The sequence below is a fragment of the Cyprinodon tularosa genome, unplaced genomic scaffold, assembly GCF_016077235.1.
Source record: "Cyprinodon tularosa strain WSP-4 unplaced genomic scaffold, ASM1607723v1 ctg484, whole genome shotgun sequence".
In the NCBI taxonomy this organism is placed as follows: Eukaryota; Metazoa; Chordata; class Actinopteri; order Cyprinodontiformes; family Cyprinodontidae; genus Cyprinodon; species Cyprinodon tularosa.
In genome coordinates, this window is record NW_024039212.1 from 674,431 (window position 1) to 698,431 (window position 24,001).

The window sequence follows — 24,001 nt, forward strand, 5'->3', positions numbered from 1 at the left end:
GAGATCAACACTACTCCAGACATTATGAACTCAGAAAGCTTTCTGGATGGGAAGCGAAACGTCTCCAAACTTGGAAATAAAAGTCCAGTGGTTTTGTTCTTAACTTTTTTTTTTTTTTATTAATGTTGAATTTTTCACTTTATAACTAAGGGCACAAGATGATAATTAAGTATACATATCGCTCTTCATATTTGATCCTTTGAAAAAAGGTTGCCTCACAAAAATACTTATACTTCTAAAACCTAGCTGTTCTGTAAGGACCTCAGAGGTTTTGTAGTGAGCAGTAATGGACAAACTATGAAAATTAATTAACACAGCAGGCATGTTAGGAATAAAGTAACAGATATTTTAGGCATGGTTAGGTTATAAGGTAATACTCAAAGGTTTTAACTCTCACTTAGAAGTAAGGTTTTTACCATACTTACATTTTAAACTCAATATTGAAACCCAGGGAAATATTTGATACTTGATACCATTTTTGATAACATAAAGATGATAAAAAATTCCAAGTAATTAAAGACAGAAAAAGAGTTTTATGAACATGAAAAACCTTTTCAATCTCAACATGGGATATGCTTTCTTAACAGAATTACAGATTCTAGTGAAATAAGTGTGCACAAAAATTCTAAATAAAAGCAATATATCACAACTGTAAATATTTAAAGGTTGTCCATGGTAATATTAATTTAATGCACAAATAATCCAAAAATCTAAATGCAACAAAAGCGAAAACATACCAGCAACACTTTTCTTTAGTATTGATACCATGCCAAATAACTATTCTGTACAGATATGATGTTTGAGTATTCATACTTTTCAGGGCATTTTTATTTTTGACAACCTTGTAGATCATTGGTTAGTCCATCAACATTGTACATCCCCTAAAACCAATGCCCTCCTTCCTTAGTTGGAATGTTGATTTAAGCATGTTTCTTTTCAACAGACACAGGGAAGTTTGTCAGAGTTGGAGCTGGGAAGATGGATGGAGCAAAATACATTAGAATCTAGGAAGGAAAAACAATTAGAGGCTGCTAAATACAATACAATAGGAGGTGTTCACCTTCCGACAGGTCAATTATCAAGATAAAGTATATTTTTGGAATATGCCCTAATAACAGGTGATCTGGGACATTTTTTACTAATCTTTTTTATTTTCAACATGATTTTAATTTATTGCTTTAAAAAGTATGTTAAGTATGCATGGGAATTTTTTTTAATGAAATGTGTACTGCTGTATTTGCTTTGAAATGTAGTTCTGCACTTAATAACAGTAGCTAAACACTTTGAAAAGTTTTTAACTTAATCTATTAATGAAAGGGAAAAAAATATGTCCACTACCCAAACAAAAATTACTTTCTATTTTTTTTTTTTTTTACATTAAGTATATCCAAATTAAATAACTTGAAATCTAATATACAAAATATACAAAAAAATTAAATATACAAAAGTCTAAATACTTTAAGCCTTATGAATACTTTCTTTGGGAAATGCTAATGCTTATGCTTCTGCTTAAGCAAAAATTATGAACAAGAGAACATGCAAGAACGTGCAATAAAAAAAAAATGCATTTTTCCTATTACAACTTGAACGTCATTAAACTTTGTTTAAAATATTAACCTTTAATAAATGCCAAAGCCATCGACTCGGGATTTGCAAAAGGTCTGTACTTTATTGAATTTACTAAGCCTATTGATTATTAGTGTATCTAAGGAGAGCCAGCTTTTATCCTGTTAAAAATGATTAAATACGAAGTCCCACTTGCACTGAGAGCAACTTCCTGTCAAAGCTTAGCTAGATTAGGTCTTTACTCTATGAAATTATAAATGTCAAATACAAAGGTTGAAGCCCAAACGCTAAAACAAGGGCAGGGGGGATGAGCTTTTGGGAAATAAAAGCTATCAGGTTTTAAAGGCAGAAAGAAAAGGTGTTTGAGGAAGATGGAAGAAAAGCAACGATTATAAGAGAACCTCATGTGTTATTCAGGAACTTACATTTGAAATTGCACAGTCACACAAACCTTCAGCCAGCTTTAAATAAGGCTTACCATAATGTGGATGGGAGAAAGGACAAATAAAATCCAGATACAGACAAAAGAGAAGCTAAAGACTGGCTGTCAGGACTCCTGTTTTGTGTCTGTGTTTTCTGTGTCTGTCTCCCTTCATCCACCAGGATGCGCCTGGTTCTGGTCCGCCTCCTCACACACCTGCGGATGGTTTCTTCGTTAAACGGAGTGCTCTTAAGCTGCTGACTGCCACTACTTCGACGCCAGAGTGTTTGCCAGTTTAGGGTACTCTAGCCAAGCTGAGTTTGCTGAGTCAAGCTGAGCTTTTGTCATCCTGAGTTTAACTTTGTTTTGTCTTTGCCTCTTGGCAGGAAGTTGTCCTGCTAACTGGATCTCTTGGACCTTCACACCCTGGAAGGATAAACTGAGCTTCAACCTGAGCTGGGATTCAAACAGGAGTTTTGGATCCACTTTCCCCATGAGATTGTTTGAGTTTTCACTGAGAAAGAGATTATTCTCCACAACGACCCGTTCAAGTCCCACAGGAAATCTGAGTGGCAGTCAGTATCTCCATTCTCCAACAATCAACCACATTCTGGGTAAAACCTGTTCCGCCCTCCACCGAATCAGACAGACACTGGAACCACAGCACACAGACAGGAGTCAAGGACACAACAACTTCACTGGAAACGTGAGTCGGCAACCAAAACCTCTTCAAGTTTCACGAGTAAAATTCCCCACTGAGCCTGAACTAACCGCTGTGTCTTCCCCTCACTTTGCGGTTCCGGTTCCTGTTTACTTCTTCAATAAAACCCTTTAAACATTTTACCTGGACTCTCTGTTCGGTTTTCTGCATTTTTGGGTCAGAACTTTGAAACATCATGACACCGGCACAACAGAGCATTTTAACAATAATCTTGTCTCTTTTGTTGTTACTATATTGCAAAATTGAAAAAAGTTGATAAGCATATCTCATAAACACATGAAAAATAATCCATACTTCACATACATTATTAGAAATTTCCCATTTGTGCTTCAGTTAATTGGCTTAAGACCAACATACATTCCCTTTTTAAAGTGTAGCATTCATGACAAGATATGAAACTTATGAATAGAAGAGGCTTAAACTATTATTGTGTAGCTAGTTAACAGATTACAAGCAAAATCTGGCTGTAAAGCTGCTTTTCTATGTGAAGAACACATGTTTGGAAGCAGGCCAGATAAGTAATATTAAACCAGCTGACAATATTTGTAAAACACAGTTGCAGTCACAAGTTTGCCCTTTGTAGACTTATTCTTTAAGTTTAAACTCTTTGTTTAAGTTTCTTTTTGAGTTTTCATTTACATCTTTATGTATATTATTCTGTGTTTTCTTGGTAATTGTTTTTTTTTCCATTTTGTGTCATTCTAGTTGCTTTCTAGTTATATTTAAGCAGTGTTGTATGTTTTGTGTTGCTCTCTGTTGTCCACTTGTTCCAGTCTCCTCCCCCTTGCTCCCTTGTAGTTACTTCTATCCACACCTGCTCCCTGTTAGCTGATCACCCCAGTCTTTGTTCTGTCTCCCATCTATACACCTCTTGTGCAGTTCCTCAGTGGAGTTTTCTCTTCATTGCTTTGATCGTCATTTGTGTTTCTCCCTGGCATCTCCTGGTTTTGATTAGTTGATTGTTGTTCCTGGATTTGTATTTCTTTTGTGCCAATTACATTCATTAAATCTGCAAAAACCCATTTCTGCCTCCTCATCTCTGCATTTGGGTCCCGACCAAATTCCACCGAACCCTGGCAATTGTGATACAAATGAGTAGATGAATGTAGTTTTTTGTCATATTGATTGTATTCTACAGGAAATTGAAGAAAACAAGGGACGTCTAATTGTACAGTTTCTGAAATTACATGATAATGTGCGAAAGTAATGTGTAATTTAAACAAAAAAACAAAAAAAAAAACTAAGCACAGGTTTTTGTGGTAGATTCTTCAAATGTGAATAAAAGTGTTATTTGCTTAAAACATCATGGTTGATTTAATAATTTTTATTATTTGTATTTTATTGTAATTAGTTTTATTTTAATAAGTCATTTTTATCAGTTCTGACTTGCGCCCTTCTTTATCTTCTATGTATACTTAAGTGGAGGATTATAAAAGGTTTCCAGCCGGTATATGTAGAAATGAAAAAGTTTAGTATGAAACGGTAATTTCTTTTGCCTCATTGTGTTAACTAAATCTTATGTTGTAATTCACTGAAATGTGTTTTTTTGTGTCTCTTTTAGAGTTAATATGAATGATGATTATATACTAGTAAAAAAAACAATACACTGGCCTTGCTGGAAGTCTAAATATGTGAAGACTTTTAAACAAACAATTTAATGCTTATAGCTCTAATGGCTAATAGTTCTATTTAATCAGACTATCCTTTTGAAAAGTGGTTTATTGGATAAAAGCCCAAGAGGGACATTTTTCTCAGAATCAGCATTTGAGCTTAAGAGTGTTTCTATCTAAAGGTGACTCTTAATGCTGGTGCTAAAAAGCAGTAGGTTCTCTCTGGGACCATGCTGGCTAGTTAAGATTTTTTATACAGTTTTAAATCGTAACTCATTTGAAAAAAGAGAAGTTTAAACTTGCTCTAATATTTATATAAGGTGATCAATTAAAGACTGTCATTTACCGAGCTGGATTCCCCACATAATATATACACTGTAGATATGAGTAACTGTTTTTCCATTACTCCAACCTGTTTCTGTCTGCATTGCTGAAAGTTTACTTTGAAAACCAATTCTAAATCAATAATATAATTTTTCCAAGACCAAAATGAGGAGGAAATGATAACCTCAATATTTTGCACTACTAATCTTATTCCTAAATCTAACAATACATACATCACAATTAAGTTTGACAGAGACAAATTGATCTGTTTATGGCACTGAAAGAGAAATGAGTGTAATTCATGTATTATCTAACACATCATTTTGCACTGATTACTGGGTTTTGAGCACTATTTACCTAGAAGCTAATGCTTGTTTATGTTTAACAATTAATAAATGCATCTTTTTATTGTTTAATTAGCAAAGACAATAGTAATTCTGTATTTAGGTTTGAAATATTTCACTATTTACTGTAGTCTAAACAATTTTCTTTTAAATCCAGTTTCACACATTAGAGTCCCTGATAACCAAACAGAGGGGTGTAAAGTACCCAGAAATTTTCTTCTGGTAAGATCAGCACTACCTCAATATTTTATTTAATCTAGTAAAAGTAAAATATGGTCACCTGAGAAGTTACTTAAAGGAATAGTACACCCAAAACATGATTAGCCTTCATTTTCTACTAACCCCCATGCTGAACAACACTCTGGAGTACTTTTTTGATATCTCAAATGCATCTGGAGATCTGGGAGGCTTCTTGCTGTCTGCTGACATTCAAATAATGGAGGTGCCCAGCGCCCGAGGCAGAAAGGTCCATAAAAGTCCACAAAAAACGTTTCAATATTCCTCCATACTGCTCGTCCAATGTATTCCAAGTTTCCTGAGTGGGTAGCATCCAGAATTTACTCGAAACGAAGTCATTTAGAATGTTTTTAGAGCATAAACAGTAGTGTATAGGATTTCCTGAAAGCGCGTTCATGACGCTACGGAAACCGCGGCAGATCAAACCAGATGAAAGTGCGCATTCAGCTCGGCAAAGAACTCATGCTCTTCCTCAACACTGAAGTCCTCAGACATTTTTCTTTCGTTGTTTCTTTCTTTGCACAGGTAAACAGCACATTTCTTCTTCTACGCTTGCATTATTGGCAGAGCAGACGCTGAATGCGCACTTTCATCTGGTTTGGTCTGCCGGCTTCCGTAGCGTCGTGAACGCGCAGGCGCGCGCTTTCAGGAAATACTATACACTACTGTTTATGCTCTAAAAACATTCTAAATGACTTCGTTTCGAGTAAATTCTGGATGCTACCCACTCAGGACACTTGGAATGCATTGGACGAGCAGTATGGAGGAATATTGACACGTTTTTTGTGGATTTTTATGGACCTTTCTGTCTCGGGCAGCATAGACCTCCATTATTTGAATGTCAGCAGACAGCAAGAAGCCTCCCAGATCTCCAGATGCATTTGAGATATCAAACAAGTACTCCAGGGTGTTGTTCAGCATGGGGGTGAGTAGAAAATGAAGGCTAATCATGTTTTGGGTGAACTATTCCTTCAAGAGTAAAAGAAAGTATTTTTTAAAAATGTTACAAATAATTATATAAAACATTTAAGTAAAATAAAATATTTTCCAAATTTAAACATCCTTACAGCTGACACTGAATATGTGTGGGAGCAGGGCAAAAACAATCCACTACAGAACATTTACCTGATGTCCAAATAGCTCAAGTTACTGGTGGTGGGAATAGTAGCCATAAATTTTACTGGAGTAAGACTGGTGATACCCCACAAGAGTATTAGTAAAAGTAAAAGTAAAGTAAAAGGTAGAAGTAAGGTATGGTAAAACTACTCCTAAAAGGAAATTATTTTCAAAATGTCATTCAAGTAAATATATATATATATAGTAACTGTAACAAAAATAGAAAATACTTGAAATAAACTTGCAGAAATGTCTCTGTGTAGCCAAATATCCTGTGAAACCTTGAAACATGCCTTTAAGAAACAAACCTCAAGCTGTTACTACCATAGCAACAATCTAGTTTCTCTTCTCAACAAGCCTTAGATATGCCTGCTTCATTTTTTATAGATCAGATTAATTTTAAATTGTGTAAGTCTGCTTCATGTATAGATAACTCACTCTTTGTAGTAGTGTTGGTATTTCCTTTATGGCGCAATCTATGTCATTTTCTATTTCTTTTTTGGATTCATATTTTGTTTTTATAAGTGTGAACAAGTATTCTTTCATTTGACTTCGTGTTTTGCCACTGGCACACCTGAATTTCCCCTCAACTATGCATATTTGAATATTTCCATATCCATATAACATCAGGACAATTGAGATTAAAATTCTTCTTCTGCACCTGATGGGTATGTTTATACTGGAATTATAAATGTAATTTACTTTGTAAAGGACTTTCTATGTAAATAATTTGCTTTGTAAATGACACACAAATGTGGATAAAATCGGATGAGGGGAAAATGTATCAAACAGCAAGCGCAGCACAGTGTGGCTTTTTTGTTTACAGACTGAGGATTCTGTAGATCAGTGAATAAATTGCAAACAGGAATAATCGAGATTATTAAAAAAATCTGAAAATCAATTTTTACAAAAAAGTATTTTAAACATTGAACCATTTCTCTGGAGTATATGTGGTTTTTAGATAGAAATAGAACTTTATTGATCTCACAATGGAGAAATTAACCCTCTACATTCAACCCATCCCCTTGGGGAGCAGCGGGCTGCCATTTTGTGGCGCCCTGGAAGCAATGTGGGGTTAAGGGTTAAGAACTGGGTACTTGCAACCTTCTCAGAGCACAAGCATACTGCTCTAACCACCAGGCCAACACTCCCTAGTGGTGGGATTATACAAACAAAAAGACAAAAATTCACTGAGTTTATATGCAACACAGAAAAATTACCAAAAAACTGCTAAACTTACTACCTTTGTCAATTACTACAGATGGGGAAACAGGTGCAGGATGATGAAAAAGGTAAAAGTTAATTTTACATAGTGTGTGAGGTTTAAAACTTAAAGTAAACATATGAGACAAAAGAACTATTTAAAGATGGCTGCAGGTATTTGTGCTCTTGTTTGAGTTTGAAGATAAGAAGTCCTACAGTATTTGTTTTATCCTCATGGCGCAAGTCTAATTTCCAGCAGTACAGTATCAGTGATTTAGCTGATCGGATTACATGCTTTATTATGAGTGTGGCAGCCAAAGAGACAGGGAAGTGGAGAGATGAAAAATAACACACACATGAGAAATAGAACACATACTAAAACTGAAGGGAGTGAGGGGCCAAATGATGAGAACACTGTAGGGGAAGTCTTGAGACAAAGCAATAGAAAAAATGGAAAGCAAGAGCATGAAGAGGAGAAGAAAGAAAGGAGATCTAAACAGAATACAGAGTAGCTGCAGGGTAAAAGACAAAAAGCATGCAGGGGAAGGCATAGGGGCAATTTCTTAAATCTATATTGATCCATTATGCTTTACCTGACATCTCTCTCATTCTTCACACTTAGATAAAATGCACTCTCTCTCTCACCTTTCACTCTGTCTTAAGTTCCATTTTTCACAAGTGGCCCCACAGGCCTTTGGTAAATGGATATGTTAAAGCGTTGCACAAACACGAGATTTATTTATAGACAGTGTCTATCTTGAATGATAGAAAAATATGATGCCAGAAAAGACTTTTTCCTTAGGTTTGTCCAGTTTAGATAAGCTCCAGATGATGTCGCTGGAATGACTAAAACCTCAGTTGCATTCAAATACAACCTATTTGTTGCACCCTCTGAATTGAAATTACGCTTTTGTGAATGACCGTTTCAGGTCAGCTAGCATTTTCTCCATCTTCTAAATTTCTGAAAAAATATGAGAATTTTTTTTTTCAGTCATAAATCTACCAGGTTTTCTTAGTAGTAATAACACTGCAATAACTTGTACTATTTATCTAATAATAGAATAGAATAGAATAGAAAATCCCTCTATTGCCCCACAAAGGGGAAAGGTGGTTACAGCAGCAAAAAGATTATAGAAAAAAATGGTCACACAAATGTGGACCTTGGAAAAATGTACAAGAATAAAATAATAGTGAAGACTTAAACGATAAATTTTAAAATACTGCACTGTAAAGTATGTTAACAATATAAAACTGTGCACCTGGAGAATAAATAACCAAAACACGGTACAGCTATGGACTGTTTTTACAGTAATGGATATTTGAAAATAGCAACAACAACCTTTTCCTCCTATGTGCACCTTCTGTTTGCTTATAAAAAGAAATGTCACAAGTGAATTTCTCCATTTTGAGATCAACAAAATTCTGTTCTGTTGAATTCTGTTCTGGTATTTGGGAGAATTGTATTTAAACTGTATAACTGGTGTAAAATATTTCAAACATTCTCCCAATGCAGCTTTTCCCATTCACTTTGCTGTTTGAGATATTCATTCAGTATACTCATAAAATGTTTCTTTACTCCAGATGCCATCTATTTTGTAAAGTGCATCGGTCCCTCCTGCTGGAAAACATCCTCAAATGATACCAGCAGTCCTGGAATTAGAATGCTATTTACAGGGTTGCAACTTTCCGCTTTTCACCTGTAAATATAACAGTAGATGGTATTGTTTTACGAGAGTCTTACTACTAGATGTGTGAAGGTTTAAAATTCTCTTTCTATTTCTCATCTAAAATTTTTATATCCAATAAGGAAGCATGGTTTTTAAGGTGAGGACTTAAATTAAATTCCCTTGTGTTAGTTAACTCAGATGTTATACATTCATCACAACTATGGATAGCTTGACTTTGAATTCTGAAAATAGTGGTTTGTCCTGCAAGACAAGTTGTTTTTAATACATCAAAGATAAGATTGTCTCCTTAGAGGAATGTGAAAGATGGATTTTTTAAAGATACTTTACATGATATACCGTAGTTATATATAGAAATGTATTAATGTCTTAGATGAATACATTAATTTCCTTTTCAGCATTGAATGAATCATTTAGAAATTCTTACCTGTGGGGAACCATCAGATCCGTGTTCCCTGGTCTTTCTTGCTAGTCTTTTCTTCTTCTTATGAAGTGGCTTGGACTCCAGGATCATTTCTTCCAGCTCAAAGGTAGGGTCACAATTTAGTCTCCGCCTCTTTGGAAAGGAAAAGGAATGCAATTAGACTTTAAAGGAGATGGATAAATATTATTTCTATTTTCGAAATATTGAAAGTATGAGAGTGAAAAAAAGTCAGACTGTAATTCCACTTCTTCCTATTTAACATTTCCTTTATGCAATTTTGCCATCAGGGATCAAATATCAAAGGGGATAAAAAATAAAAATAAACTCAGAGCAGGGAGTGCCTTTAAATTCTCTGAAGAAGTAGACATTGGCCAATCAGCACAGACTTCAAACTGATTCATTATATAATACTATTATAGTAAAGTATTATAGAGTAGTATTCATTCCCTTTTAGCAAAATTGAATGACATGATTTTTGGAAAATAAAACTCATAAGATGTTAAGAAAAGAGCTGATATAATTATCTTTCAATACAATTACAGCTTGAGGTCTTTAGCTGTTTGTTTCTGTCTTTTTCTAAAATCCAAAAGTACTGTCTTGCCAGGTTTTTCTTTCAAAAACAGCTTAAAGTATAACAGATTGCATCTTAATCTGATTTAGTTCTGTATTCTTAATGGGTTTTTTCTGGAACATTTGTATGTTGTTATCCAAACTATTTAATTATAAGCTTATGTAAAGGGCCAGAGTTGTGCTAGAGGGCAACCCTTTACTTCCATGTTTTAAAGAATCTAATAGGTTATCTTTAAGGGTAAACTTACAGTAAGCAACCATCATCCCAATAGACTCTGACCAACTTATCTGTATCCTCTGAAGAAGCATCACATTGCACAACACTGCCACCATCATTTTTATCATGCTAATGATGTGTTTAGGGTGAAGCCCAGCTATAATTATTTACATGTTGCTTAAAAGTTTAACTTTGCTCTCTACTGATCAGAGCAACATGTTCAATATTTGCTTAATTTAATGTAACACCGAGATTCACCAGCTCCCATCAGGGGTGACTACCACACACAGACTTGGTTAAGATTGTTTGCCCACTAGACAACAGAGGGACTTTTACCTAAGATAAAATATTATGGTTTGATCTAAATCTATGCAATAAATAAGCAGGTTTTAAATATAGTCTAGTATACATGTAAATTCGAAATAAGAAAGAAAATAACCATTGACATTAGGGTGGGCCCACTAGCTGGCCCAGTGGGACAAATCTGAAATCTGATTGGTTTAAGAAAATGTTCCTCACTAGTATTGTAAAGGTTACATCAGCCAGCACTGCTGATTCTGAGGGCCCTGGGCAGATTTGATTGACATAGCAACACAATAACGCTGAAACATGACTGGACAAAAATTCTAGCAACCACATAAATGTAATGGAAGCAGCACAGCCAAGACAAATGCTGCAAAATTAAGAGACTGGATTTTTTGGAATAAACTAATAACGGTTGGAAAGAAAATTAAAGTTTAGGTTGTGAATGTAGGTTAGTGTTTCTGGTTGATTTTAGTCCAGCAATTAAGTTCTTAAACACTCACAGCCCACCACTGCATAAAAGAAAGTTTTACAGTTGAGCCACTTACAGCTGGTATCATATCTGATTTATCTGGGTTAGGGACCACAGGGGTCTGATTTGGTGACCAGCGGATTCCGTCCCTGTTTTTGTAGATGACGGGCTTTGACTTGCTGTCTCCTGCCCACAACTACAGCAAGCACTAGGGCCATTCTTAGCCATACAAGGATCAGGTCCTGTGTGTCCGAGGCAATGGTTCTTTCAGGTTGGAGGAGAGTTTGGCCTCAAGTGGAAGAGTTTAGGTATCTTAGGGTTCTGTTCACGATGGGAGGGGAGAATGAAGCAGCAGATCAATACTGTAGGTGGATCAGCACAGCTGTCACTATATACTATGACACTGCACTGGTGTGTGGTGGTGGAGAGGGCTGAGCCAAAATGCAAACCTCTCGATTTACCGGCCAGTCGATGGTCAGAAGATATATACAGCACTGTAAAGGGAGTCTTTGTTTTAGTGATCTAATTTGTTTTTGGATCCTTACATTAGGAATAAAGCCTGGAGCAAGCTGTTTGCTGAGGACTGCATCCCAGTTGACGTCTGACATGTAGTCCAGATCTTGGAGCTCTGCAAAACAGGATACGCGCTTCTGGACATCCATGCATAGCAACTGAAGAAGAGAAGAAGATAACAGTCAGAAAAACAGTGTCTAAGTTAGTTTCACTAAAACACAGACATGAGCACATGTTTAGCACCAAGGGTGAGTTCAGGGATTTTGCACAGAGAGTTAAACAGGGGGGCAAAGACACAGACATATATTTAGATGGACGGAGTGAGAGATAAACATTAAGACAGGGAGGAGAAGAGGGAGATTAGAAAACAATGAAATGCATTCATGTAGCAAATGATAGTGCAGCGAATTCAGTGGCCTGAGAAGTTTAAAAGATGAAGGACAAGATCTATCGCCAGTGGAATTTTCCTTTTTATTCTCACCCCCCCAACTCAACTACTGTTTTCATCTCTCTTGCTCTCCCACCCCCCGCCGCCTATACACTCACTCACACACATGCAACAGGAATGCCAATGAACTCAGAGGAGTCTGAGCACGAAGCAATGCAACAGTTTGACTGCGGTAAATTGCTGGCAAGGGAAATGTTTAAACAACAGGGCCTGTTAGTTTTTCAAACACACTTAAAAAACAAACATTTAAGAGACTACGGACATCTGCAGTTGTTGTAATGCTAAGCTGGTAAATTGAGACATGTTTTGTCACAGACAAGAAAGATCCACCTTACAGACTTGAGCCTCTTTGTGCAATACTATGCCCTCTAATATACTTCTGCAAGAACATTATAATTGTAAGGCCTCACTGCAAACAAGAAAGGCTAACAACATTAGCAGTGAACCCCTAAAAGGACCCTGTGGCTACTGCAGAAACTTATCAGACCTTAGAGAAATACATCACCAGTGACTCATTAGAATAAAGTGAAAAATTAAAGCTTTAGAAGCTAGCATCACAGTGCATCCAGGGACCTTCTTTTGAGTGACATGCAGTCATTTCATTGCACTCTGTATAGTGAAAATTACATCTGAAATTATTCTAATATCAAATATTAAAAGAATAACATTAGTGTTATCTGATCGTAATAACCTCTGCTACACATTATGTACCTTTCTGAGGAGGGACTTCATTTCCACAGACCAGGCTGCTGGGTATGTGGGGTGGACCTTGTGGAACATTTGAAGAATCTCATTAGATGGTGTGTTGGATCTCATCACATATGGTCTCTGGACCAGAAACAGAAAGGAGAGAAGAAGAGATGATAAAACATCTATCCTGATCCATTCACTTGCCTTGGACCAGTGGCGGCTGGTGAAAAATATTTTTGGTGGGGCTGATATAGCCTAGTGTATGTCTCCAACTAATCCGGAATAAGAATTCAAATAAACATTTGGACAATACATACAATTTAACAGTAATGATTTAATTTACTATATAATAACAGTAACAGGAATGATTTGGGTCACTGTGACGGGGTTCTTTGGCCTCCAAGAATCCAGGCTCAGTCGGGTTACCGGTGTTGGTGATTTATTGTGCTCAAAAACTCAAAACAGGGTGCAAAAGAAACTAAACATGTACAAGATACTCTGGGCCTCAGCCTCCCTCCAGTTACCAGCAATGTAACAAAGAAACAGAAAACAAAAATTGCCGCTTTTCTTCCCACAGCCCTCATTAAATAGTTTAAGCCCCTACAGGCTCTCTTATTTCTGATTTCTTCTCATAAATCATTTTTGTCCATATATTACCTCCACAAACAATTGATGTACAAAAACAAATAATTTTTACAACTTAATTCTTTTACACAGATTCATTGACTTATTCAATTACACCAAACTGGGTTTGAACCCAGCAAAGACGCAGCCAGACTGAAGATGACAAGTCCCCGTAGCATAAACACGTACACACACACACACACACACACACACACACACACACCCCCCCCCCCCACACACACACACACACACACACGGCTAACCCCACTGAAATATTAAGTGTGCACCCTCAATACGCCAGCAGGTAACCAGGACAGCTTGTGTGTTTTAAGTTCATGGAGCTACTGGTCTCAGCGCGAGTGTATTGGTCCTCACAAACACAGTATAACAGGAATGTGTGTGTGGCGCGCAAAGTTAGAGAGGTTGTTTTAAGCGACGAGGTGGATTCCTCACAGTCACAATAACCATGACATGAAATGTTCATATCCTACAACAGGGATGTTCTTCTGGCAAACGGGTAGATAAATAAGGATCTCACCGAATTTGGTGGAAGCTGCATCTCGGTCGTTACATTCGCCATCTTCCCTCTAACTGTCTGCACCTGCGCTTGGGTTCAGAAGCCTGTTAAAGCGCAGTATTTTCAGAGCCCCAAGACCATAAAGTTCCGAGACGCTGATTGGCCATTAAATTCACCTAGCAATAGTACATGATTGACAGATTCTCTGCAAATGTGGGGCTGTCTGATCACAGCCCCCAGAACAGAGACGGTAGGAGTCTGTCTGTGGAAATCCACAAATGAATGACAGTAGATAGGGAAATGTAGTTTATATAATTTGTTTTGCTTATAGGTACACACTCTAGAGAGTAAAACTGACATTTATGAGTTAATTTCTAAAAATATATTTTACGTTTCTCTCTTCTTATCAGGGAGGGCGGTGCCCCAGCGCCCCCTATGGGCCGGCCGCCACTGCCTTGGACATTATTATTATTAATATTCCGCACATTTCTTTTACATTTTTCATCTCAACAGTCCCCTTCGTCATACTTTTTAGTCTCATTTTATGCTCCTATAATGACAAACTAGCAGTGAGGACAGGGGAGAATAAAGCATTGCTAAAATAAACAGAATCTTATCAGAGTAACTCATAATGGAGAAGTGAAAAAGACTGCAAAAAGATTGCATTTGTTTAATCGTACATTGTTTTGATAAAAAAAAACAAAAAAAAACATGATGTTTAAAAGACCCATTTTCAATTAGCAGTAACTGGATGGATGGCATCCCTTACGTGCCTGTTCTTATTATTGTGTTAACTCACACTGAAGTTTAAATAGTTTACTGAAATGTAATGGAGGTTGGAAGAAATAAAACAGACTGACAGGAATTGACTTGGTCCTCTGCAGAGGTAAGCATTGTGCAGCTAATGGTCAGATAAAGGAGAAATGAAGTGAGGCGTTAATGTGCTGAGAGGTGGCAGGGCAGCTTAGGTAAGACAGTAAAAGGAAAGATGTGAGAGGATTTACAGCCATGTGAAAACAGCTACCCTCCTCCACTTTGAAGAACGCTGTCCTACGTCTCCAGAATCTCAGTGCTCAAATGTTTTTTTAACATACCAGGAAATTTATATATATATATATATATATATATATATATATATATATATATATATATATATATATATATATATATATATATAATGTAAAAGTTAGAATGATCCTGCTCTGCTCTTTATACACTGATGGCATCTGCTTTTTCAGGTGCAAAAATGTTAACTAGTGGTTTGTGGAATTCTCCTTCATATACCAAGTTTCTGCCCCGTCATGAGCAGTTTTAGCAAAATCATCGGCAGAAACTTCATCAGTTTATTAGCTGTGTTGGGATGCAGAAAAAGAGGTTTCTTTATATTGAACTTTACATACTAAAATCTAAACTTCATCCCAACAATGCAGTATTAAAACAAATTGATGTAAGTATTGATAAGGCTTGTTAGCATCAAATCCACAGACCCATGCATCCTTATATTTACATACAGTTCTATGACTAACAGGGAAAAAAATATAATGGGAAATCTTTTGCACTTTAAATTTTCAGGAAATCAGAATTAAACCCCACAAGACCATCATAAAATCTACAGAAATCTGAAGACTTCTGGAATCAAAGGGCACTGCACAAACTCATCTCCCATCAATAACAGAATACTTAAACATCTTTACAAAATATTATAAAATTATTTTATATGATTAATCTCAGAGCTGCACAGTGGACAGTGGGTAGCATTGCTGCCATGCAGCAAGAAGGTTCTGGGTTCGAGTCCCAGCCCAGAGTCATGTTCGCCCTGTGCATGTGTGGGTTCTCTCTGGGTACCCCGGCTTCCTCCCACAGTCCAAAAAAATGACTGTTAGGTTAATTTTCCTTAGGTGTGAGTATGTGCCCTGTGTCCATCTGCCATGGACTAGCGTCCTGTCCAGGGTGTACCCCGCCTCTCACCCAGTGACTGCTAACTGCCCCCCTTACAACCAAAATAGAGATAAGTATGACAGAAAATGGATGGATGGATGATTCATCTTAGTCAAACTAACCAGATTACTGATGTTTTTTCACCTTTTTTGACTGCGGATATGTGAGAGTACTGTGTATTGTGTGCTTGTTACCTGTCCCCTCAGTAGTTCATAGGCTGTAATCCCCAGTGACCACCAGTCCACAGAGAAGGAATACCCGGGGTGGGATCCTTCGAAGCTCTGAAAAAGCTCTGGAGCTAAACAGAATAAAAATAGATAATACAGTCAAGACAAGATAACATACTAGGTTCTTTATTATAGGAAAATTTACAAATATATATTGAGATACTTTAGTCATGATATGGTACAGCCATTGTACTTAACACTTTTTAATGTTTTTTATTTGACTGTTGAAGGGTTATAGAACATTTTAAACCATCTTTCACAATAATGCTTCATACATGTTTTGCATCAGTTGTAATCTGTACTAGATCAGACATTATGATGTGGCAGACTTAAAATACATCTGGAGACTTTGGATACTGGGTCATTCCTAGTCACTCTGTTCTGTAAGAAAAATTATGAATCTAATCTGTTTTGGCAGCAGTCTGAATCAAAGCTGCGAGGCTCATATAGCATCTGATTGCTTATGTATTAAATATGTCCCGTAGCAGACAGTGCAGTCAGGCAGAACTTATTCTTTTTACAAATAGAAGACAATTATATATTTTTGGGTGAATTGTAATCGTTTTGTTTCTTAAAGTTCAATCAGAAAAACGAATTAATGTATCAAAGGTAAAATACATTTAATAATACATTTTACTATGCTTATGTTTGCTTATATATTTTTTTTAAAACTTTGACTTTGACTGAGTCATTCCAATGCTTCAAGTGATTTAAAGTCCAACATTGCCCTGTGTTTAGTTTTATCCATTTTCCATTAACTCTTAGCAGCTTTCCTCTGTCTGCTCATGAGAGCATCTCGGCAGCATGAAACTACCACCACCATACTTCATCATGGGGATGGTGGGTGGGTGATGTGATGGTGGGTGGTTTTTGAATAAAAATACTTCAACTTCATTCATTTTGAAAGGATTGTTCAGGTTCTGTCAAGAAATGTTCTTTATCCTTTTGGAATGATTTCTCAACTCAAATTTAACCCTTTTAAAAAAAAATTTCACTGTGACACTCTGGGATTTAAATGAAAGAGGTTTATTCAGTTAAAGATTCTTATACACAACTTTATCAACAGTGTTATCATGCTTTATATTGAGCTTTGAATTCTAATATTTAGTATGTAAAGTGCAATATAAAGCATAATATATAAAGCTACCTAATATAAAAAAAAGAAAATCTGTTGACCATTTTATTCCAATTTAACTGGTTACACATGATTTAATTTCAGGCACCATCACCAACATAGAATTCAAACATTCAACACAAAAAAAAAAAAAAAAAACTGCTTGTGTGGAGTAAAAATACTCACATGGTAAAAAAACAGAAAAGTAAACATGCTAGTTTATCATTGTGTATTCCCCAGAAATCCGTTTAACTCCAATAAATGTCACAAAAGCTGTTTCCACATCAAAGCGCTGTCTGTTGCATTTAGAGTGACACAGCGAAGATAGATGCGTCTGTGCTTCAAACACACGCAGTTTAATTTTCTAGAGAGTAATTTAAAGAAGTTATTAGCTTTTCAAAACAAAAGATGTTAAGTAGGCCTAATACCATTTAAACCATTTTAGTTTTTTTATTTTCAAGAGTCGGTAAAAATACAAAAGATTTAACCTATTGAACTCTGAATGGATAACCAGCACTTGCAGCTGCATTTCAGAGTGAGTCAGTTTTAAATGTGATGGATAAATACTTAACTCCTCTCAGGCATTAAATCTGATTTTGTACTGCTTGCAATCTAGTTGCCAGGTCTGCAAATGCTAATATTAACCAAACCAAACTTTGAACTTCCCAGTTTAGAAAAAAAAAATTCCCTTAGTTAATACTAAACTATTTTGTTTGGCTAAACATATATAGTAGAAATTGACTAATAACAAGTTCTTGTTTGGTTTTATAAAAATGTAGCTACTCAAGTCTATATATGCTATATCTCAGTTTTGGTAGACTTAAGTGAGAATTTAAACCGACATGACTGAAGTGAAACAAGGACTCAAATGAAAGTCTTCTTAGTTAATAGTTCTTGACTGAACAACCAAAATGTACTGAAAAAAAAGAACAATTCTTGAGCTAATAAGGAGTTTTTTCACACAAGATCAACTTGGTTTGGATACCTAATTTTTTAAATGTATTACTAGCTTTGTTTACACACACAAAAGTTCCCAATCGGATTGAAAAGTGTTCGGATTCAAAAAAGCAAAAGATAATTGGATTTTACCAGTTTTATTAACATAAATATTCCGAATAAAATGGTCGATCAGATCAAAAATGTCTCCTGTAAAATGCCAGTCAGAATATTCTTATATCATCAAGCCAGATCATCTAGCCGCTCACTAAATGGAAATATGATCCTGATGCGGTGTGCAGGTCAGCTTGCCTCATTCAGAATAATGTGATCCTGAAAAACGCTTGCATGCATGCTGATCAGATTGTCAAACAGCATTAACCATCCATCTCAGTTGGATTGCAAATTGTATTCCCCTCCTGCCGTATCCCATCAGAATACTCCAACTGTACGGAAGCCTCGCTTCTGTCAATGAGCCCCAAGGCAGCTATGGTTACAACTTAGCTTACCGGTACCACCATCAGAGTTTGAGTATGTGCGTAAATGACTGAATGCAGTGTGAAGCACTTTGGTCAAGTCTCCTGACTTAAAAAAAGTGCTATATAAGGACAGGCCATTTACCATTTGATTAGCTTAATAGGGAATTAACTTTGAAGATTTGGTAAAAATCTTAAATTTTCACTGTTGTAAGCTGCTCATTCACTGTGTGTGTATACAAGATCACAGAAAAGTTTGTCTAAGTCTAAATCTTCTTACCCATGTATGGCTTGGTTCCAGCGATTGATGTTGCCTTAAGATCTTCTTTCACAATAGCCGCAATGTTGAAGTCTGTTAGATGGACGTGTCCTGCAGATGAAATTAGTCATGTTATATATTTTAAGGTTTGGTAGAATATCGGTGTAACTTTTGGCAGCTTGATCTTAAAGTTTTAGTGTTTTAATAAGAGAAGCAGACATTTTCTGGGCAACCTGGCCGAAGGAAAATTAATGAGCTGTTACTGATTATTCCAATACTGCGACGGAGGAAGCTGAGCACTGTAGGTGGTTTTCAAAGTTATAGCACTGACCTGTGTCTAAGCATGCTGAGAGTTGGCCCAGAGTCTTTGCTATGCTCACTGACCACACACTAATGAGCTGGATGTGGGATATTTGACTGCATGCACTACATATTTCTCTGTCATGGTCAGCCAGGGAGCAGCTGTGGATTTAGAGCAGTTTGATGGCTCAGATGAGTTTCCCTCCTAACCCTATGCACAGAAAAACTGTCATGCAAGTAAGCAAAAATTATGGCTTGTAAAAATACTTCACTGTTAGAAACATTTAGGTAAAGTGGTTTTCTATTTTCCCCTTTTCTCACTTTAAAGTCTTCATTTTGGTGGACTAGATGTTTTTTGGGTAAACAATGAAAGCAATACCGATATACCTTATAAAAACAGCATAAAATCCCTCCAATAACAGGCTGCCTTTTTTAATAAGCTGACTTTATATAACTTTGTACACTATAGACTTGTTTAACAAACATTGTGCTGTACATGTTTTCAATAGATCCAATTAAATACACAAATACACTGATATAACGCAGGCAACGTGTTACAGTGTTAAATAGATGTATCTAATTTTTGATTGATTTAAGCAGGTCTATCCATGAGACAGCTGATTAGCTGTTTACATGGAGCAAAACTCAATAAACCCAAATACAGTAATGTCAAAAACTCAGGAAACTCTTTGAATCTGTTTGTGTTTTTTAAAAGAAGATTGTTGTAGCTTATCAATCTGATATGCTGCTCTAAAAATATGAAATCCACTTTTCAAATGTATGAAAAAGGTCTATTATTTCAAGCACGTCTATGCAGAAAGAAGACCACCACATTCTTAATAATGACCTGGAAAACTCCAGAATGTCATCATGTGACAGGGGGGAGGTGGCCTAGTGGTTAGAGTATTTTGCTTGGATCCCAGAGGTTCTGAGTTCAAGCCCCACTCCTACAGACTGCCACTCTTGGTCCATGAGCAAAGACCTTTAACCCTACACGGCTCTCCAGGTCCCACACAATGGCAGCCCACTTCTCCAGAAAGGGATTGGTTAAATGCAGAGTGAATTTTCATTTATTTGTGACTTTGGCACCATTGGAGTGAAAGTGTATGCCTGTAAAATCAAAAAGATACTGCTCATGTTTAACCTTTACTGGATGTCTGTATGGGAAGAAAACTTTGTTTTTTTTTATTAAAAAAAGAAAGCCAGATGGAAGTAGACAAATACACAAAAATCTGGAATGATGTTCGTTAAAGAAAATAAAAAAAATCAATTACTTGAAAAGCCAGTTCAGAAAATATTAGAAAAACATCATCCATCTAAGAAACAGAGACCATTTCTGCATTATGAAATATTTCTATCAGAGTGTGTTAGAGGAAAGTATGAGATTAGAATACTTACAACTGAACTCAACTCAGCTGCATAGTTATACAATGAACCTGAGAAGGTATTAGTATATTTATCAGGGAATAAAGGAAAACTTGGAAATGGAAAGTTTGAATTCAAGTCAAAACGCTGCTAAGAGATTTATGCACTTGTTACACAAGTCTCATAGGAATACAAAGTATTAATAAGTCCATACTTTATTTGCAATGTTGAATATAGCAAATCCCTTCATGCTGAATGCTGGAGTGGCTAACCTTGCATGGCAGCTAAATCATTTAGGCTTTTATTATTTCACTAAACAATTAATTAACCCCTCAGGGTCCATTATGAAATGCAAATGTGTAGCAGATGTTATATTTGGTAAAATTCTTATCATGCATTTTAAAGGACAAATGATATATTTAACATGTACGCGGATATGGTAAACCTACTTTAATGTGAGGAAGTAATAAAAAAAACAGTGTAACAACATCAGAAAATAAGGTATTTCCAGTTCTTTTTTTTTTATTGTCATTACACCGTCACAAGTACAGAGCATCGATATTAACTCTCTGCATTTAACCCATCCCCTTCGGGAGCAGTGGGCCGCCATTGTGCGGCACCTGGGGCACAGTTTGTGGTTAAGGGTCTTTTGCTCAGGCATCCAGAGTGGTAGCCTATGGGAGTGGGGACTGAACTCAGATCCTCAGGATTCCAAGATCTATACGCTAACCCAGAGGCTACCACTGCATTTATTTTTTTCTCCATGTTAACTATATAAAATTATAGTAAAGAAATGATTTTATTAGATATACAAAATAAAAATAAAACAATAATACAAAAAGATTAGGCAGAAGATTTTCCAATCTATGTTACACACAGTAACTAAAATGAAATGCTGCGGCTCAAGGACTTATTCATCCTCATTCAGCCTATTATTTAAACATATTTTTCCCATTCTGCTCTCCTGCATCTGTTCAAACTTTTTCTTGTGTTCTATATGACAAGGTCATCACAGTGAAAACTGAATTACCTAAAACTTCTAAGGTTCAAGATATCATACATTGGAGTTAATGGAGCAAGCAAACCAAAGAACACTTCTTCAAGTCTGTCTGGGGTTAGAGAAACAACCTGGTGTTACTTCACAACATTCACGTCACAGACTGTGTCTGTTTTTAGTAGGAAAACGTACACATGAGCTTTCAGTCACTATCCTAGACGACAGCGCTCCAGGTCCTACTCTCTGCCTCCCTGGGCTATGTTGCTGAACAAACACCATCACTTGGGCATGTTTAAATTGTTTTTCCCCAATACGTAGCAACTCCCCGAGGAATAAAAGGATCACAGCTCAATTTGTGCTTTCAAATGTGTGAAAGCACATAGCTAACTTTCCTTACTAAAGGGTCTGTTGTTTTTCCGTAAGGATAATTTTTATTTTTGTAGAAGACTATAGAGAGTTTGCAAGAACATACAGAGAAAAAGACAGAAAGATTGCAGGTACTGTGAGTATTTGTTGTCTCATTAAATCCTGGTTGCTTCCCACTAATCTACTCATATATTTGTCTTTTCCCTTTTTCTTTGACTAATCCTTTAAGAAATGTTTGGCCATTATTTTTATTTTTCTTGTTGAGTGACTCATCCCATTTGAGTGGCTATCTCTCTCTCAGCTCTTATTGGTTTCTTCTTAGTTTGCCTCCTGTCTATTCTGACAGCAGGACCTTTATCCTGTGTATGCCCTCGGCTCCCTGAGCAGATGTCCAGTGGCCTGTGAGATCTCAGGACTTCTGTACATGTGCTCATATGTCACATTGCTATAGTTTCTGGCAATCTTTTCAGAATTTCAGCTTTGAAATCCTAATACAGTTTGGATTGTTTAAAAATCAATCACCTTACCAATAACTGTAAGCAGAATGGGAAAGATGTTTCAGAATGACATTCTTACCAAGGTCATGTTTCTGATAGCCAAAATTTTCTGATAGAAAAATGTTACAAACATCATATTTGCTTTTTGTCTTTATATGATGCAATGTCTAATAATGTACTGAAAGAGAATGTGACCCAAATGATTTGGTTTGGCTTCATCAAACAGGACATAAAGATCGAAGCTTTAAGCCAGGTAAAGGTCTTTCTTTTAGAAATATGGAAGATACAACAGATTGTTTTCAAATGTAAAACACTACCAACACATGCTGGCCATCCTTTATTGTTGCTGGCTGGCTCTGGGTAGCATATTCTGAATACTCCCTCTATACATAGTTATAAGAAAAAAAAATTCTTTAAAACTAATGGGCTAAACCATTTCCTTAAAAATGTAGATTTTTTTCAATTTTCTTCTGATAATCAACAAAAAGAAATAAGACTTATACTAAAATACTTCTCCAGCATAACATGCGTATATAGATTCCTGTAAGACAGAGCATATCATGATCTTGGTGCTGATGTCTGGTCTCATTACTTATTTCGCTGTCCTGCTTATCTTTGCCCAGTTCTAATTACTGCTCATCTTATCCGCCTGCTTCATTCTCTATTTAACCAGCATTCAGACTAGTCATCAGTGCCAGATTTTTTCGAGCCAGTGATTAGAAGTTTTCAAGTATTCCTGTGTTTCTGATTGTTCTGACCCCTTCTGCTGCTTGACCTCTGAGCCTGCCTGTCCCTGTTCTGATATGTTTGCCTGACCTGTCTTCAGACTCCTGCTGGATCACTGCCTGTCTGTGGACCCAATCTGGAGCAGTTTCCCGACTCCGTTCTGGATTCCCTCTCAGCATCTCTTGGTATCTCTGATCTCCAGGCTCTGACTATCAGCACGTGATGCTTTAAATTAAGAAAAGAACCCAGATGTTATAAAAGGGGTCTATAGACTTTTAAGCCACTTCACCTGTTTCTGCGTGTCTGCAAACCTGAGCCAGCATCACATCGGTCTATTTTTCTTTAATGATGGATGTAGGTCAGTTGCTTTAACGGGTGGTTGACCTCTACTGTTCAAGCTACAAATTAAAAAGTGTAACTGCTATGACTTGCTCCTTTTTCCATTAGAAACTTCAGTCAAAAAATGCTGATGAAGGTTCTCAGTCATCCAGGTCATAGTCATTCCTTTAAAGTTTAAAAAACAATCCACTGGACTTGGTTTCCAAAATTTGAAGATGTTTCGCTACCTCTCCAGGAAGCTTTCTCAATTCAAATGTCTGGATCCGCAGTGAGTTTGAGTCTTATATGGACAAGGCCTTGTATTGCTTGGAAACATGCAAATGGAAACCGATGAGTGGGTTGTTTGGTTCCAGTGGATTGTTTTTTAAACTTTTACGGAATTCAGTAAAAAAAGTAATAGCTTCGATTATTCATACTGAGGTATTTACACCACTGAGATAAACATCTAAAATGTGA

At 36.4% G+C, this 24,001-nt stretch overlaps 1 protein-coding gene across 1 annotated transcript in view; it reads right to left on the reverse strand.

The window, feature by feature from the left end:
* stk32a (serine/threonine kinase 32A) overlaps positions 1-24,001 on the reverse strand; it is a 75,649-nt gene that overhangs the window by 5,379 nt on the left and 46,269 nt on the right. The window contains exons 5-9 of the mRNA XM_038302230.1: positions 18,977-19,066; positions 16,138-16,241; positions 12,886-13,002; positions 11,759-11,884; positions 9,655-9,783 (exon numbers count right to left, since the gene is read on the reverse strand). Coding sequence (XP_038158158.1) covers positions 9,655-9,783; positions 11,759-11,884; positions 12,886-13,002; positions 16,138-16,241; positions 18,977-19,066 — 566 coding nt within the window. The remainder of the gene's footprint in view (positions 1-9,654; positions 9,784-11,758; positions 11,885-12,885; positions 13,003-16,137; positions 16,242-18,976; positions 19,067-24,001) is intronic.